The sequence below is a fragment of the Hyaena hyaena genome, unplaced genomic scaffold, assembly GCF_003009895.1.
Source record: "Hyaena hyaena isolate Hyena2069 unplaced genomic scaffold, ASM300989v1 scaffold_828, whole genome shotgun sequence".
NCBI classification, from domain to species: Eukaryota; Metazoa; Chordata; class Mammalia; order Carnivora; family Hyaenidae; genus Hyaena; species Hyaena hyaena.
This window is the reverse complement of record NW_024081462.1, coordinates 606466-623244: the sequence shown is the minus strand read 5'-3', so window position 1 is coordinate 623244 and position 16779 is coordinate 606466. Positions and strand designations below refer to the sequence as shown.

General features: G+C 40.0%; 1 protein-coding gene across 4 annotated transcripts in view; it reads left to right on the top strand.

Moving 5' to 3' along the window:
* MAP7 (microtubule associated protein 7) overlaps positions 1-16779 on the top strand; it is a 170201-nt gene that overhangs the window by 128754 nt on the left and 24668 nt on the right. For 3 of the 4 annotated variants that reach the window (XM_039219701.1, XM_039219700.1, XM_039219699.1), the window contains exons 4-8: positions 435-598; positions 1083-1200; positions 5704-5814; positions 11497-11610; positions 16259-16386. In XM_039219701.1, the coding sequence (XP_039075632.1) occupies positions 435-598; positions 1083-1200; positions 5704-5814; positions 11497-11610; positions 16259-16386 (635 nt within the window). The remainder of the gene's footprint in view (positions 1-434; positions 599-1082; positions 1201-5703; positions 5815-11496; positions 11611-16258; positions 16387-16779) is intronic. The other variant, XM_039219702.1, reaches the window with a different exon arrangement.

The window sequence follows — 16779 nt, the reverse complement described above, 5'->3', positions numbered from 1 at the left end:
GGGGCTCCAACCCACGAACCGCGAGATCATGACCTAAGTGAAAGTCAGACGCTTAACCGACTAAGCCACCCAGGCGCCCCGATCACATTTTTTAAGAGAGAGACAGATGGTGCCATTGGTTTTTTCTGTCATTGGAATTGAGACCAGAGCATGTGATGTATGCATTATTCTATTGTAATTATATACCAAACTAGACAACTGTAGGAGATTCCCAAAGAGAATTCAGTGCATCTTCTTTGACCTCATTGTCAGCATATTAAATTATGCTATAAATTAACGGTGGTACTTTTTCCTGAAAATGTAAGGAAAGCAAAGGCCAGGCTTGGTAAAGATAAAACCAAAGAACCCATATTTGTTCCATGCGGGCTGTTGAAACAGGCCTGCCTAGTTAGGTTTTAAACCTGCCTGTCTTTCCCTTGTTTTTCTTCCTCCAGCTGCGAGAGAAATCATCTGGTTAGAAAGGGAAGAGCGAGCCCGGCAGCACTATGAAAAGCACCTCGAAGAGCGGAAGAAGAAGCTGGAGGAGCAGAGGCTGAAGGAGGAGCGGAGGAGAGCTGCCGTGGAGGAAAAGCGGAGGCAGAGGCTGGAGGAAGACAAAGTAAGATGCCGCCCTGGGAAGTACATGGGAGGCTTGTCTGTCTCGGAAATGCAGCACATTTACTACGAAACCTTCCATGACGGTGCTGGGGTACATGGCAGAATTAAGTAATCAGCTTTATAGATAGTCACAGCTTCCAGGGAGATTGGGGTATGGAAGGTAGATACCAAATGGGGTGATTGTTACAGTTACTTCCCTAGAAACTTTAAAAGCCCAGGCAGGCATCTGGTCTTAGAGCGATAACGTCTTTACGTTCAGTTCGTCTGTATGAAAGTATTGAGATGCTTTGTCACCTGGGACTTGATGATTTCAGTAACTGTCCCAGGTTGATACTACTTCCACCCTAAGATAAAGTGTCAAAGTTAGGAACTAGGAGTAACTAAGGTAACGATCTCAGTAGTACCTTCCCGCATCCTGCCTCAAGTTGAAGAAGCCTCAACCAACCAGGTTGAATCTAATCTTCCACTCCCCTGTTCCATTTGAGGAACGCCATGAAGCTGTTGTACGGCGTACAATGGAGAGGAGCCAGAAGCCAAAACAGAAGCATAACCGCTGGTCGTGGGGAGGCTCTCTGCATGGGAGTCCCAGCATCCACAGTGCAGGTAAACAAACAGTGATCGCCTTCGGAATCACTGCTTTCTTCCTGGACAGTAAAAGGGCAGTTGCTTCTTTTTTTCTGAGTCTCTGTTTCCAAAACAAAAATCCTGCTGAAATAATTAAACTATACTGAAATGATGAGCCTATTGTTTGAGGATAAGAGGGTGATGGAGGTAAGAAGATAAGGTTCTCTGTCCCGTAACACAGGCTGCTTTTCTCTTTTGTTACATGGTTCCTTGAAGAGATAGAAATCTATGCAATGTTTCTAAGTAAATGTGCAGCTTCCACTCTACATTGTTTTAAGTAATCCTTTACATTAAGTTGTCTGGATTACGGAACAAGTTCACCAGTTTTCTCTTACTCACTAGAAGAATCCTAGCAGTATTGACTGATCAAAATCAATACTCTGAGCTTATGTATTCAGACCTTAAAGTGTGTGCATTTTTAATGCTCTGCCGGAGAAAGTGCAGGTTCTAAAACCAGATCCAGTGAATGTCTCAGCTATTCCCTTGTTCTTGAATAGACATAAAATCGTACTGGAATTTGGACATAGTGAAAGGCTTTATTTTTGTACTGTAAATTCAAGACACCTTGAGTTTTATATAGTGTGTCAGTTCTTTTTCATCTGTGTGAGTCTAAATAACATTTTTTTTTAATTTACTTTGAAAAATCATTGTCTTACATTCTGTCCCCAGGTGGTTTTGTTGAATCCTCATTCACCTTTCTCGATTTAGCAGGCCTGGACCACCACTCCACAACTCTCAGTGGTACTAGAAAATCTGGTACAGACATCCCTGTGGGTGTTGATTTCCTGACCCGTAGCTAGCTCCTTGGACCTGGGGCCAGTTCATCGCTAGCTGAGCCGTCACCACTTTAGTCATAATGCATGCTTACTGTCCCATTGCATAGACCTAGATCTGGGCATAGCACAGTGTTTTCTGAAGTGTGATAATAGAACTCCGGTGACTTGAAGGTGTTGAAATAATGTAACTACATGTGATATGTTTACTTTCTCTTTAAGTGATCATTTTGGATAAAAACTTTAAAAAGTGTTTTTTAATTAATCAATTACCTGGGATCAGAGTACATCCAGTTTGCACTCCCCACCTCTCCGTCCCTGTCACTGCTGATGTTTCCACTGTTCCTCTTCACCTAAATAACTCTGGATTTTTGTTTGCTCTCTTCTTTCATTCCTAACCTTTAGTGGATCTTTTAGAACCCCTTTGTTTTAAAAATTCTGAAAGTGAATTATCACAGCTTTTCTATGACGTTAAACCATACTTGAAAGCACTTTTTTTTTTCTTGGCCCTTAATGATCCAGTGGCCCATGGTGGGCATGTGACAAATCTCTACTTGCAAGGATCATTTATATGTGATATTTTATCCGGAGGGCAATTGTATATAAATGTTCCATACAGAAAAGCTGTCATAGTATATATTTTTATAACCTTACTTATTTTTCTTTTACTTGCCTTCGTGTTTTACTTGTGCACCGCAGAAGTACATACACTCAGTTACATATTTTCAAATATTTTTAAGGGGAAATACGGTCACTTGGCTTTAATTCTTGCTTCCACACTCAGAGTTTAATGTATGACCTTCATTTCTGCCACTCAGAGTAAGAGATACTGGTATTGTATTTGTTAGCTCTTGGATAAAATCCATTTTTATAAGGGCTGTGAATTACAGAAAATTGCCGCTATGCTAGAGCAGAGAAGTTTGAAAATGACTTGAATTTGCCAAAATCCCCAAAGGTTGGAATGATCTGCTGTAATTTAGGAGTGCTGACCTGGTCTTACTCATATACAACAATGCCTCACTCAGGATGGGCACTCAGTCAGTGTTTGCTGATCAAAACCAGATCCTAGAAATTAAATTTAATCCAGATTAAATCAATATGTTGCCTTACTGCTCACACATCAGTTAGCTCTGGTATGTAAAATTTTTTTAAGTTTTTATTTATTTATTTGTTTTAAGAGAGACAGAGACAGCACAAGTGGGAAGGAACAGAGAGAGAGAAAGAGAGAGAGATGAGAGGGCATCCCAAGCAGGCTCTGTGCTGTTAGCACAGAGCCCAATGTGGGGCTCAGTCTCACAGAGCATGAGATTCTGACCTGAGCCGAGACTGAGTCAGACGATTAACTGACTAAGCCACCCAGGCACCCCAAAATTGATTCTTAATAAATCCTTTCATAAATTTATATTTTGTTCAGGAAGAAAAAGAAATGATTAAAAATTCCTGTTAAGTAGGGGCGCCTGGGTGGCTTAGTCGGTTGGGCGTCCGACTTTCACTTAGGTCATGATCTCACGGTTCGTGGGTTCGGGCCCCGCGTCGGGCTCTGTGCTGACTGCCAGCTCAGGGCCTGGAGCCTGTTTCAGTCTGTGACTCCCTCTCTCTCTGACCCTCCCCTGCTCACGCTGTCTCTCTCTCTCTCTCCTAGAAATAAATTAAAAAAACAAAAAACAAAAAACAAAAAACAAACAAAAAAAACATTTTAAAAATTCCTGTTAAGTAAGGTAATAAATACATATTACACCCCCATAATTTTAACCATGCAGAGTAGGCCTTCATGTAGACACAATGTCCTTCAACTAAAGCTTAACAGATAAAACAATATCAGAAAATGTATTGCTGTCAATCACTTAAAAATGACTTTGATTATCCTTCTTTAAGCCCCTGGATCTTACATTTCATCATTTAGATGTTCCTTTTGGTATTTTATCCTAAATCTTTAGGATTGCCCTAAGAGCCTATCAGTTAAGTGCAAATTTACGTCACAGAAATGATGTTTGGGTTTGTTTGTGTTACAGTGAAGTTGCTTCAACCACACAAATGTGTCCCAGTAGAGATAGGAATGTCTGATGTTGGGGGAAGAATTGTTTATCTGTACACTATAAACAGTGGCCAAAATGGTTATTCTGTGGAGGGAAGTTTACTGTAAAGTTTTGACTACCAGTGTTAGTGGTACCCAGTGGGAACCGGGTTTTAAAGGCATCTACCTAAAAAATATTTTTGTTTGGTTTTGGTTTTAGAAGAAGCTAATAATAGAAAACAAAACAAAATAGAGCAACACCTTTTTAACTTTGGCTATCATAGGTCGGAACACCTACTTGCTCCCCTAAATAAATACAGTGAGATTTTTAGGCTTCTGTTCTGTGCACTTTTATTCAGGGAACGTGATTTATTCCAATGAGCATAGTTATAACTTGGTTCCACTGTACAGAAAACAAACCAACAGAGGGGATTTTTGCCTATTTTACATGGCTATTATTCTCTTCTGATTTGACTTTTAAGAATTACTCTAAAATTACTGACCTACAGGATGAACAGAATAAACTTAAAGAGAAAGAATTCCAGTTTTCTTTATATATTGCTGTCAGTTTTGTTGGGCAAGTTTATAGGCTGATTCTACATTTGTAAACTGCACCAGACTCTGTGTTACAGGCACAGAGGTGTGGTTATTCATAGACTATTTATTTATTTATTTATTTATTAAATTTTTTAAAAATTTATTTCTGAGAGAGAGATAGAGACAGCATGAGCAGGGGAGGGTCAGAGAGAGAGTGAGACACAGAATCTGAAACAGGTTCCAGGCTCTGAGCTGGCACACACAGCCTGATGCGGGGCTCGAACCCCGAACCATGAGTTCATGACCTGAGCCGAAGTTGGACGCTTAACTGACTGAGCCATCCAGGTGTCCCAATTTGTAGACTTTTTAAAAAGCAGTGCTATAGCAGCCATCCTTTCCACACCCAGAATATTTCTTTTTTTTTTTTTTAAGTTTATGTATTTATTTTGTGAGAGAGAGAGAGAGAGAGCGTGCAGGGGAGGGGCACAGAGAGAAAGGGAGAGAGAGAATTCCAGACAGGCTCCACAGTGTCAGCATGGAGCCCAGTGCCAGGCTCTGACTCCTGAACCGTGAAATCATGACCTGAGCCGAAATCAAGTCAGACACTTAACTGACTGAACCAACCAGGTGCCCCTTTCTTTCTTTTTAATCTGTTTTTCTGTAATGAACTGTAATGCCCTTGTGACTCTACAAGCAGAGGTATCAACAAATGCAGAGAACCTGGTATTCCTTTTTTTTCCTAGTGTTTGCATTCTGTTTTGCCAGCCCTCTTACTACCCCCTTGTCCCGGTTTGGGAAAATTCTGAGAGCATTCACTTTCACAGTCCTCTCTCTGTTTTACAGTCTGCCTCCGCTAGTTTAGTTCCCTCACCAGCCTGCCTTTGTTCCTCCTCTGTCTGTTGTACTATAACAATATGCTTGAATTTTCCTGGCTGACAAACTGGTGTGCTAAGTGTTTATTTTATCCTCTGAGAAAAAGAATTTTATTTCTAGCCTTTAAGTTACCCTTGAGACGTCCACTTAGAAAACTGTGCTGTTACGTAAGATCTAGTGATAGAGCTGAAAGCATCCAATCCTAGTTTTTCCTTCCATCAGTGAACTAGGAAATTGCAATCCTGCATGCTGGCTGTCAATTAGCATTATCTCCATTTGTTTTAGATCCAGACAGGAGGTCAGTTTCCACCATGAATCTTTCGAAACATGTTGATCCCGTCATTAGCAAGCGGCTCTCCTCTTCATCTGCAACTTTACTAAATTCTCCAGATAGAGGTACAGTCAAAAAGGAAAACCAAAAAAAAGTGTTCTGTTATTTACTTAATGCTTCTTTTTTTTTTTTTTTTTCTTTTTCTGGATGTTTACAGCTAAAATCAGCATCTGAAGTTGCTTTCCCTACGTTTCTTAAATAGGAAGAACAAAACTTCAGAATAAAAAAGCAATAAACGGCTGAGCAGCATTTCCCTTGCGACAAGAACCTTGGTCATTTTAGAACTTGGCCGAATGGTTGCATTTAGCAGTGATGAAAGCGGTGCTTCTCAACTTTTTAGTAAATGAGTTTACAGCTCCAGAAATCACCCACTTATCCACCAACATGCAAATAACCTTTGTTATGAACACTTACTTCAATCATATTGTCTTTGACTTTTCATCTGTACTTTGAGAATTCCAAGCTTTGACTTTTAAAAAAATCTTCTTAAATGACTCATGTTGGTAGATTTCATTTTACTATTTGATTTCTCATTTAACCAAACCTTACTGCATTTCTTGTGTGTGTGTGATTGGTTTTTGGTGTCCATTCATTTTGCTCTTAAGGGATTTGGCCTAACTTCAAGAATATCGTCATTGAAGTTTCCTAAAATTTTTAATAATCATATTCCTCCAATTAATGTTTTAATTTGAACTTTTGAGTCTTATTCATCCCATGGATTTACAGTACATGAATTTTGAGTTATTGATGAAATTAAAGTTTTATTTTGCATATTTATATATCATAGAAGGAAAAATCAAGTTTTTAAGATAAGCTCTGGTTTTACAGACCTAAGATTTTAAATTAGAAAACCAAAGAATTGTTGTGCAACATAAAAACATATACTCTTTAAAAGTAACAAGTTGTGGTTGTTTTGAATGTTTTATTAAGAAACTGGGAAATGTTCAGTCTTTAAAAAGAATGCAATGTGTGCATGTTCTGTGTGTATGTGTTTTCATATATTTGTATTGTATAAAAGTTGTGTCATTGTAATGTACAATATTATACCTGTTGATGTTATTTTATAACTAATAACTAATCTCTTAAAGCCGTAACTGTTTGAATAACTTCCTGTGCTTGCCTTTTAACCTAAACCATTCCTCTTTTTTTATTTTGCTCAACTATTAACTAAATGATAATTGGTAAATGATGGTGATTATCTAATCATTGATATTAGACATGTAGTCAAATTAGGGGCCTTTTATATGTTAGAGAAAAGTATTAAGAACTAAAACTCCTAAAAGTATTATGAACTGAAAATAAATAGGCTTTATTTTCAAACCCATTCCCTTAGTATAAAATATAGCATGTGAATGCTATTCTTAAAATTGTCTATTCATCTTTTCTTGGGATTTGGTCTCTTACTCAGCACTTTAATATCATACTTTTGTGAACCTATGTCTAAGACAAACTGCAGTTGGGATTTTATGGTACTTTGAAGTCAAACCATGCTTAGTGCTTCCTACAGTTTCACAGCTGAAATTGGGGTAGATAAGCGATAAACCAAACAATGTATCCTACTACACTTCTGTGGGATGACAAGGATCTTTCAACTAGCAACAAGATGTTTTATAGATTCTGCATGATAGTATGTGATTGGATTTTTAAAAATTTTTAATGTTTATTTATTTTTGAGAGAGAGCACGAGTGAGTGCAAGCACAGTTGGGAGAGGGGCAGAGAGAGAGAGGAACAGAGGATCGGAACTAAGCTCTATGCTGACAGCAGAGAGCCCGATGCAGGGCTTGAACTCAGGAACCGTGAGATCATGACCTGAGCCAAAGTCGGATGCTTAACCAGCTGAGTCACCCAGGTGCCCCTGATTGGGTATTCTTTTTTTTTTTTTTTTAAATGTTTTATTTATTTCTAGGAGAGAGAGAGAGACAGCGTGAGCAGGGGAGGGTCAGAGAGAGAGAGAGTCACAGACTGAAACAGGCTCCAGGCTCTGAGCTGGCAGTCAGCACAGAGCCCAACGTGGGGCTCGAACCCACGAACCGCGAGATCATGACCTAAGCGAAAGTCGGACGCTTAACTGACTAAGCCACCCAGGCGCCCCCTTGATTGGGTATTCTTAATAGAATCTTAAGACTAGAAAAGTTTTGTTGTATGGTTCATCTGTTCCAGTTGGGGTAACAGAGTCCCTGAGGTGACAGACAGAGATCCGATTAAGTATCCTATAGACTAATTGTTGGAGAGAATGCCTAGAAGAGATCACCAGCTCCTAAACCATGTTGTTGCTCTGCTGCATCTTCTGTTCTTGCCCTCATGGGTGCCCTTCCTTAGATCAACTCTGACTGTATGTGTGCTTTTTGAGGTGAAGTATAGATCAAGGAAGATTCAATAGCCAGTTCATAGCTAGGGCCAGGAAACTGCCCCTTGAATTATGGGGAGCCTATCAAATTGAATCCTAAGCTGAATTTAGCATAATCAGAGGGAGAGCACTAAATTTGAGAGTTCTGCCTCTCTGGCCCCTTGTCAGAATTGTGAACCAGTTCCTGAGTCTAATAGGCAAGGTCAGGGTCGGCCAGGAAAGAGGATTCAGTTCATCCAGGAGCTCCCATATGGTCCAGGAAACAGTTTTTTTTTTTTTTTTTAAGTTAGACAAACTCTCAGTAGGACAGTGAGGAGCCAAGGCCTTTTAATGAGAATAGAAATTCTTCTGAATTTGAACTTCTCTAATTTAAAATTTAAGTAATTTTGTTAATGTTCTTTTCTGCTATTTTTAAAAGTTGGTGTCATGCTTTATTATCAAATTAGGAAGCATTCTTATCCAGTTGTCAAATTATTAAATTAGAGGCTTTTGCGGACAAATCTAGTAAAGGGAATGTACCATTACTAGATGGTCTGAGCTTTCTCAGCCCTATAGCACTGGGCTTAAAGCTGATATTTAAGTTGAGCTTCTGGTGCTATCAGGATTCAGCTGGAATGCTCTGCTGGTTATTAAAAATACTGAAATACTTCCTTACCATTTGGTGTAACTACCACTTTCTCAAGCTGTGCTTCCCCGGGTCCTCTAGAGGGAATGCCTGGCATCCATTAGACCTGGGCCTGTGCCCTACCTGTTTTTAAATATTTTGATTATCACACTTGATTATAGTATCATACAGATTGATAAAATGACCTGAGTTAAAAGAAATCTCTACTTACCAAAGATTTTTTTTAATTGCTGCAATAGAGGGAATTTTACCACTGGAAATTTTTGCATTAAAAGTGTGTTTCTTCATATTCTTAAGCTACCTACTTAACCAGTTTTTTTTTCTTCAGGGAAGAATAGGGAGTTTCAAAAAAGCAAGAAGTGAAGTTGTTTGATTACAATTAGTCCATACATTTTTTTCCCTAGAATCTAGATCACTGGAAGCAGCGGTAGACCTAAAGCTGAATTCTGCCCACAGGCATCTTCTGTTTGACTTGAGTAGGGTTTTTTGTTCTTTAAGTTGAATTCATTGCCATCATCCGGAATATCTCACATAACATTTAGGTTTCCTACTTCTAATGAAATATCAGGATGTGGCAACACTTGCTGCATTTTACATGGCACTCATCTGAAACTCAACAGTGATTTCCTGCTTATGGAAGAAGGTGGGAGTGCAAATACCTCTAATGTTCATGTGCCTCCCCTGGTCCATTATAGGTGGTCTATTATAGGAATTGTCAATATCTCAGTGTTAAGTGCTTAAGTAAGATCAATACTGTAGAGTTGTTTCATAAGAATTAATACCTCTCCCAACATCTTAAAATCAGGCCCTGCTAGATAGGGGGTTGGGGGGGTAGCCAATAAACTAACTCCTGTCCTAACCTTTATTAAAAAGTTGTCTTATGGAAGACATCCATCTCTGTCTCGTTCAGAGCACAGTAATGAAAGCGGAAGAAGTGGAAACATGTTTCTTCTGGCAAAAGCTTTCATTCAGAGCTATAAAACAAATGTCTTCAGATTTGCTTTAAACACAAGTCAGAGAAGGTTTTTAATCTTCCATTTGAGGTGGATTCTTCGGTTGATGCTTTAAAGTCTCACAGAAATAAAGTTAATGAACTTCTTAATCCGGGGGGGGGGGGGGTGGAGAAAAGAGCTGTCTTTTCAGTGATAAACCATCTCTGCAATTCTATGCCAAACTCCTAGAGAGTTTGGGGAGGGGGCATTCCTCTCTTCCCTTTCTTACCTGAAAATATAGTTCTGTTAAGATTTTCATTTATCCTCATCACTTTTCCCTATTGATATTATTCTGTGAATGTATTCCACATTTAGTTTGCTTTAAATTCTGTGATTGATGCACACATACACGCTGCCATAATATAGTATGTAACAGCATTCTGCTCTGTGTTCTACTTTGTAACTATTACTAGATTATGCGTGTAATTGTATGCATACAACACATATCTATATAATAGATCCTTTTATTTAGGCCCATCAGATAAGATTTAACTATGAAGACTCTCCTAATAACAGAAAATCTAATAAACAATTCACTTAATTCTTGAATTCACCATAGCCTTAATGAAAATAGCTCCTCTTTTAACATAAATTCAGGAAATTAAGATTCTTTTTGGAGGTTGGTAGTTCCTTTCAAGTAGGAGCAGATATTTTTTATAACAACATTTAACATCAGGTAACTTCTGTTAACTAAAACTAATTTTCTAGAATTTAAATGCTGTTTCTTTAAAATGCGACATATAAAAGATGATTTACATGTGCTGAGGATATACATGTGCTGGTTATGGTACAGAACAGAAGTGGCCTTGTGAGGCTTAGCCAGTTTTAAAGATTTTTATAAGTGACTTGGAGTGTGTTCTAGAATAGAGACAATGATCACTTTAGTGATATTTGCAGGATTTTGCAAGCTTCTTTCCTGATAACTAATGATATAAGCAAAGTAATTAATTTCTAATTAGTGTGTATATCCTAACAATAGTCTTGCCACCGAGCCCTGTACAATTTGGGACTATCTTTCATTGCATTATTCTCAATTTATTTTCTGGAGTCTTCACACACCCACTAGTAATTTCCAGCATTAAGTTTATATTGGATTTTGGCTTGTCTGTTTAATTTTATCTTCCTTCAGCTTTACCCTTATCCTCTGCCAAAATGCTTACGTTGTTGCCAAACAGGGATCTGAAAGAACCTGGCTTGCTGGATGGAAGAGTCAAAAGGAAATCCCACACAGTACTTTGCCTGAGTCCTCTTTCATTTTATTGTATCTCATTTCCCCCCAGTGCTGAAGTAGCAGTTCATGGACATCTGGCAGAATGTCATGGAGACCCTTTCTGTCTTTAGTGATAGAGAAATACAGTCTTTGATTAGCTGCCAAAGCCTCTGTTGGAGTTGATTGTACAGGGTACTCAGGAAGCCCTGAGTGGGTTGAGGTGTGTGTGCCATCAGCCCACTGCCCATCCTGATGAGGGCCGACAGGTCCCACAACATGCCAAACCCGTAGTCCACATGCTATTTCCATTTTGCTACTCGTTCGTTCCTAAAGGAGGGTGGCTAGCAAACCCTGCATCCGTAAAACTAACGTCATGAAGAAAGTCCACATTTTGGAATAGCTCCTCCTTTGGGCAGAGTTCCTATCTCCCCGACTCTCTGCCAGCTGTCCTCCCTGGAGAGCCTCGTCTCTCAAAGGCCTGGAGTGTGGAAGCCATAAGTATGATGTTCTTGTGCACCCTTTTGCCCTTGGAAGAAATCCCTCTAACATCTTGCTTATGTGGTGACGTTTAGCTCGCCGCCTGCAGCTCAGCCCCTGGGAGAGCAGCGTTGTTAACAGACTGCTGACGCCCACACATGCGTTCCTGGCCAGAAGCAAAAGTGCGGCTGCCTTGTCTGGAGATCCAGGTAAAACTGTTCAGGGTGCAACTTTCTTGGTGAGGTCAAGTCCTCCTTCAGAAGCACATCTGAGTGGCCAGTATTCATCTAATCACGTCTCCGTCTTACCCAATGTGTTTGCTTCTCTCTCCTTGGGTGCAGTGGCTTTGGAAATGTCTGCCGGTGTTGGTTTTGTGGCCCTGGTATTGTTTCTTCCTTAGCATCCACCTTAGCATCTTATCTGGACACCAGATGCCAGGCAAACCAAGGGTGTCCCTCCTTGTGATCAGATGGCTTCAGATGCTTCTGTGTGTTTGTAATGTCACCAGAAAAACTTATCCCTTTCCCACCATTCTTTCTGCCCTTGCATCTGAGCACATGACCAGAAGTAGACATCATTTAATACTAACATATTGACTTAGGAATAAAACCAGAGACCAAGTCGATTTAAGCGAGAGTTTCATGGTGTGGCTGTGGGCGAGCTACTTCCCCTCCCTGGACCAGCCTTTCTATGTAATCTAGGAATTAGTACCCTCTCAAATGTCTAAGAGTTGTGGGGAAAGCTAATTATAGCGTTCTCATTTGTTACATACTTTGAAAATATGGAGAATGTGCCAAACACTGGTTATTATAATCAGTTATAACTCCTCTACATTTTTGAAATGCAAAGCATGCCCGAATAAGCCAATTAGTTTAATGAGAAGTTAGTGTAGAGCCGATATCTCACTGGAAAGAGAGATACGTATTTGGCTTTTGGCAACATCTCTTTTGTGGTGAGTCGATTTGGTTTTCCCAAATATCTCTGGGCACCGTCAGTAGATCCCCATAACCCGTCTACCATCCCTTGTCTTTGGCACTGGAAATCACACAGCCTCTTCGTAAAGTTCCCTTTAAAAATACTTTGCCTCAGCAAGTCTCTTCATGATCATTAGCCCTCTTTACAGATTATTCTTGGTGGTTTTATGATTTCTTTTTCATCCATGATGCCCAGTGAGCTAATAGCAACCCTAATTCTCACAGTACCCCCAGGAGGCAGTCAGAAATCAAGTAGACATTCGTACTACCTGCTTGAGGAAACCAAGTGTCCGGACTATGAGTGACATCTACCAGAGCCACTTTGAATTCTAATTGGTGATTGGGTCTTAACTGCGCTTACCCCCTCCATCCTCAGCACCCTGGCGTGAGGCCCTGTGTACAGTTATGCATTCAATTAGCTGGACCGCAGTGTTCTGTGTTTTCTGCGAGAGCTCTCTTGTCAGCTGTCACATTGCATCCGAGATTTTTCTTACTTCAAGATAGTTTTTCTGTCTGTGAGTGTCATGTTTCTACACAAGTCATGAAAGTTTTTCCGTACGTCCAGCTAATTGAGGAACCTTTAAAATTGCTTTAATTGCTATTTCATTGCCATTTCATAGGATCTAAATAGTTCAGGCCTCTCATACTTTGGAATCTCCACACTGTATGTGGTTTCATGCTAACTTACTGCCTCATTGCTGAAAAGTGTCTGTCTTTGCAGTTTCTGTCACCACTAACTTGTGTCAATTCTCTCGCTTCCCCTCCAGTCTTGTCCAGTGCCATTTCCTCATTTTCCACCCACCTCTGCGGGCTCATCTTCCCACCTTCCTTCCCACCTTCCTTCTTCATTGTTACACACAGTCAGGGCGCTTTTTACCTGCTAACTGGCTGTTCTTTACTTTGCAACTTTCCCATTCTCCTTTTCCACAAATTGATACATTTCTGTAATTTACTTTAGTGTGAAGCAATGCATAGACCTTTAGTTGAGTTGCCGGTCTTATTAACACATTCCTTAGATCATTGTTACCTGTTGATTGAATTGATACAACTTATATTTAATGAACCAAAACTGTTGTCTTTAAATTTTTTTCCCATTTGAAATGATATATGTAAACACCGCTTACATTTCTCTTGTCAGAAACACTTTATCCATCACTTTGATTTTTCCATCTGCTCTCCTCGATTATTCTCTTCTTTCCATTTTACTGTTGTCCCTTGAGTTCATCATATATCCCCTTGCCATTGGTAAGAGGATGGCCTACATCAGAGCCAGGATTACGTGGCAAATCAAGATAGCCATCCTTTCCCCCAGAGTGTTTGGTGATTGCAGACTTCCAGAACAAGCAATTGGAGCACTTGAAATTTGGAAGTTTCTTACCTCTTATTTGTGGCCACCGCTTTGGGTTAACTTCTCCGTGCCCATGTAATAAAAATTCCTGTGATTATTAGAGCTCAGATTTAATGAGTTGATACATCTAAAATGTTTAGAGCGGTACCTACACATAGTAGGCACTCAATAAATGTTATTTATTATGATTCTCTTTTGTAATTTTTCAATTCTCTGTGCAGCACTCCAACCACTTGTACTGCATTATCTTTTCTCTGGACCTTTTCATATGGCTCCTTTAGAAAATCTTGAATAAGCAAGATTAATGCACCGTGGCTACCAAAAGTAGAAAGAAGGAAGCACAGATACTGTGGAAGACTTTCTGCTGGACACTCCATAGAAGAATTTTCATGTTTATTAATTTTGGGATACAGAGGGCATTCTGGGAAAATCAAAATAACAACTATATATTATTGCTCTTACTCTTTAGAAAGGCAAGATGCATTTTTTTTAAAGATAATTGATTTAAAAGCTTTCAGGGTTTTCAGTAGTTGCTGTTCAGAACATGAATTCTATGAAACATAATATCCTTAAAAAGGATTTGCAGTATTTATCTTAGCCAGGCGATGTTTCTTGAACAATTAAATTTGAGGGAAATTTCTCCCTTTACTCAATATTACCTCAGTGCTAGTATAAAGAACGAACAGAGGCATGAGGAGATGGGGGAAAATGATATCATAATTCTGTGCTTCCTTTTTCGTGTCAGACCCTTGACCTCAGCTGGGCTATTGTCTAGGGCTTCTTGATCCTTGAGCAAGGTAAATGGCCTCTGGCTGTGCCCCTGGACAATATGTGCCTCTTCTGGTCAGTAATCTCACAGAGGTGCTGTGTGCTAGGATGTTATTCTTTAAATGCATTTGATTGGCTCGGAAGCATTTTTCATTCAACTCTTCCTTGTCTGGGAAATGCAAATGCTTTGTTGTAGGACTTGAAAAAAGGGTTACGCTCAATAGTTTTCCCTGTGATCACAACAAGCTAAATGAGACAAGGTTCTCCTTTCTTACAATAAAGACATCATCTTTCACCATTAAGGTCTGAAGCAAATCTTTATGTCAGTCCCAGGTAAGATACACATATTCTTTTAAGGAGAACTGAGGGAGAATGCAAAGTGTTTTAGTTTATCCTGAAGAAACAGACTTCTGTTTTCAGAGGATTAGAGAAGAGAATGCAGTTTCTGGTCGATTCCCTGCCTTGACCATTCAGTGTGAACCAGCAGATACTACAACTCATTTAATGACAGAGCACGTGAATAAATAAGCAATCTGGCCCACTTTCTGTCTATAGGTAAATAACAAGTATTTTTTACCTCTACAATTCCAAAATTTCCAACTTGCGGGTTTTCAATTTATTAATAAATACTATTATACATAGCTGAAGTAATGGTCTTTTTAAAGGTTTGCTACAATGGCTGTAAGTGGGTAAATTCATTTTATAACATCATCCAAACACATAGTGTTCTCCTCAGGCGTCATGTTTAATTGTCTTATGTTTTTGCTAGAGAACAGGGTTTCTCAGTGAGATCTGAAAATGAGCCTTGGAACCTTAGTACCCACACTTTTGGTACCTGTGTAGTGCTAAATATTAAACCTGTTGTTGCTCAGAACCACTTGATTCATGACAGTGTTCCTGTGAATGTGAATGGTCAGAAACGATGTGATTTTTCAAAACCTTTACCAACCCGAGTGAAACTGTAAAAGCTGTTCATGATTTAACTTTATTTTTGGCATTTCTAACGTATTTATGTTCTGTTCATCATTTTGAATGATTACACCCTGTCTCTGCTTATGTCCTGCCGCTTGTTATAAACCATCAAATGCCCTGGCTTTTGGGAAAACCCAGAAGCCACGCATCCGATTTGCCTTTAAATAGACAACACGTTTACAAAATTTGTTTCTGGAAATTATTAGTTATCTTTGTAAAAACAAGTCTTAACACCTGGTAAGACTTGGTCACTTAACATTATAAAAGTTCAGTTGTTTTTTTCCACTGGCTGTTGAACTTTACTCCGGAAATAGCTGGAGTGTACCTTGCTTGCCTGCTTGCTTGCTTCCTGTCTCTGCACCTTCTGTTCCATCTTAAAGCTAATTAGGAAAAATCTAATTATAAACAGTCCTTATATAAAAATTATCTGTCACTAACGTAGCATTCTACCAGAACCATCAGTTCATAGGAAGATCAGGCCATTGCTTTCCATGTTAGATTACATCTCTATCTTTAATCAGTACCTAAAGAACCAAATAGCTTATATGGTCTAGAGTTGTCACTTGGACATGGCTTCTTTTTGGACTCACTGTAAACTGATAGGACTGTGAGGAGAGTTGAATACGATGGTTCTGGACACCTGTAGGTAATAACATCTTCTCCCTACTTTTTTCTCTATCTCTGCTTTGCTCCTTTTCCTGAACCTGCTTCTGGCTTTCCTTCGCCTGCCCTCTGGCATTCTTGTGTGTAAAACAGTCACCTGCGCCCTAGTCACCCCCATTTGTCCTCGTTCAGCGTCTTGCAGCCCCATCAACATCATGCCCTACAAAGCCGCACACTCTAGAAATCTGACGGATCGACCCAAATTCTTGGTAACCCCACCGGAGGGCTCCGCGCGGAGGAGGACTGTTCATGGCACAGCGGTGAGTAGCCGTTGGGAGCCGCCGGGCACGTCCGAGCGGACGGGCGCCACCCTGAGGTGCGGTGTGGGTGTCGGAGTGGGAGGTGCCTGCACCTGGGCCGTGCTGTCCCGCGCTTCCTCTCCACTCGGGAGTTTCGTTCCCCCCAAAAACGTGAATTTGAAGATGGAAACTATTCCTTGGCTAAGTGCGCGCGAGTGGCCGAAGTAGCGCACGGGCGTCTCCATGCAAACCAGTGCGATGCCAGCACACTTTGACGTTTCTGAACGTTAGAAACCCTTTGACGGGGAGGCGGGTCTGGGCCTCCACCTTTGCATTTTATAAAAGCCCTTGTATCCAGAAGCTGGCTGAACTCTCAGTGTGCCTCCCCAAAAAGCAAAATAAAGAATTCTTGTC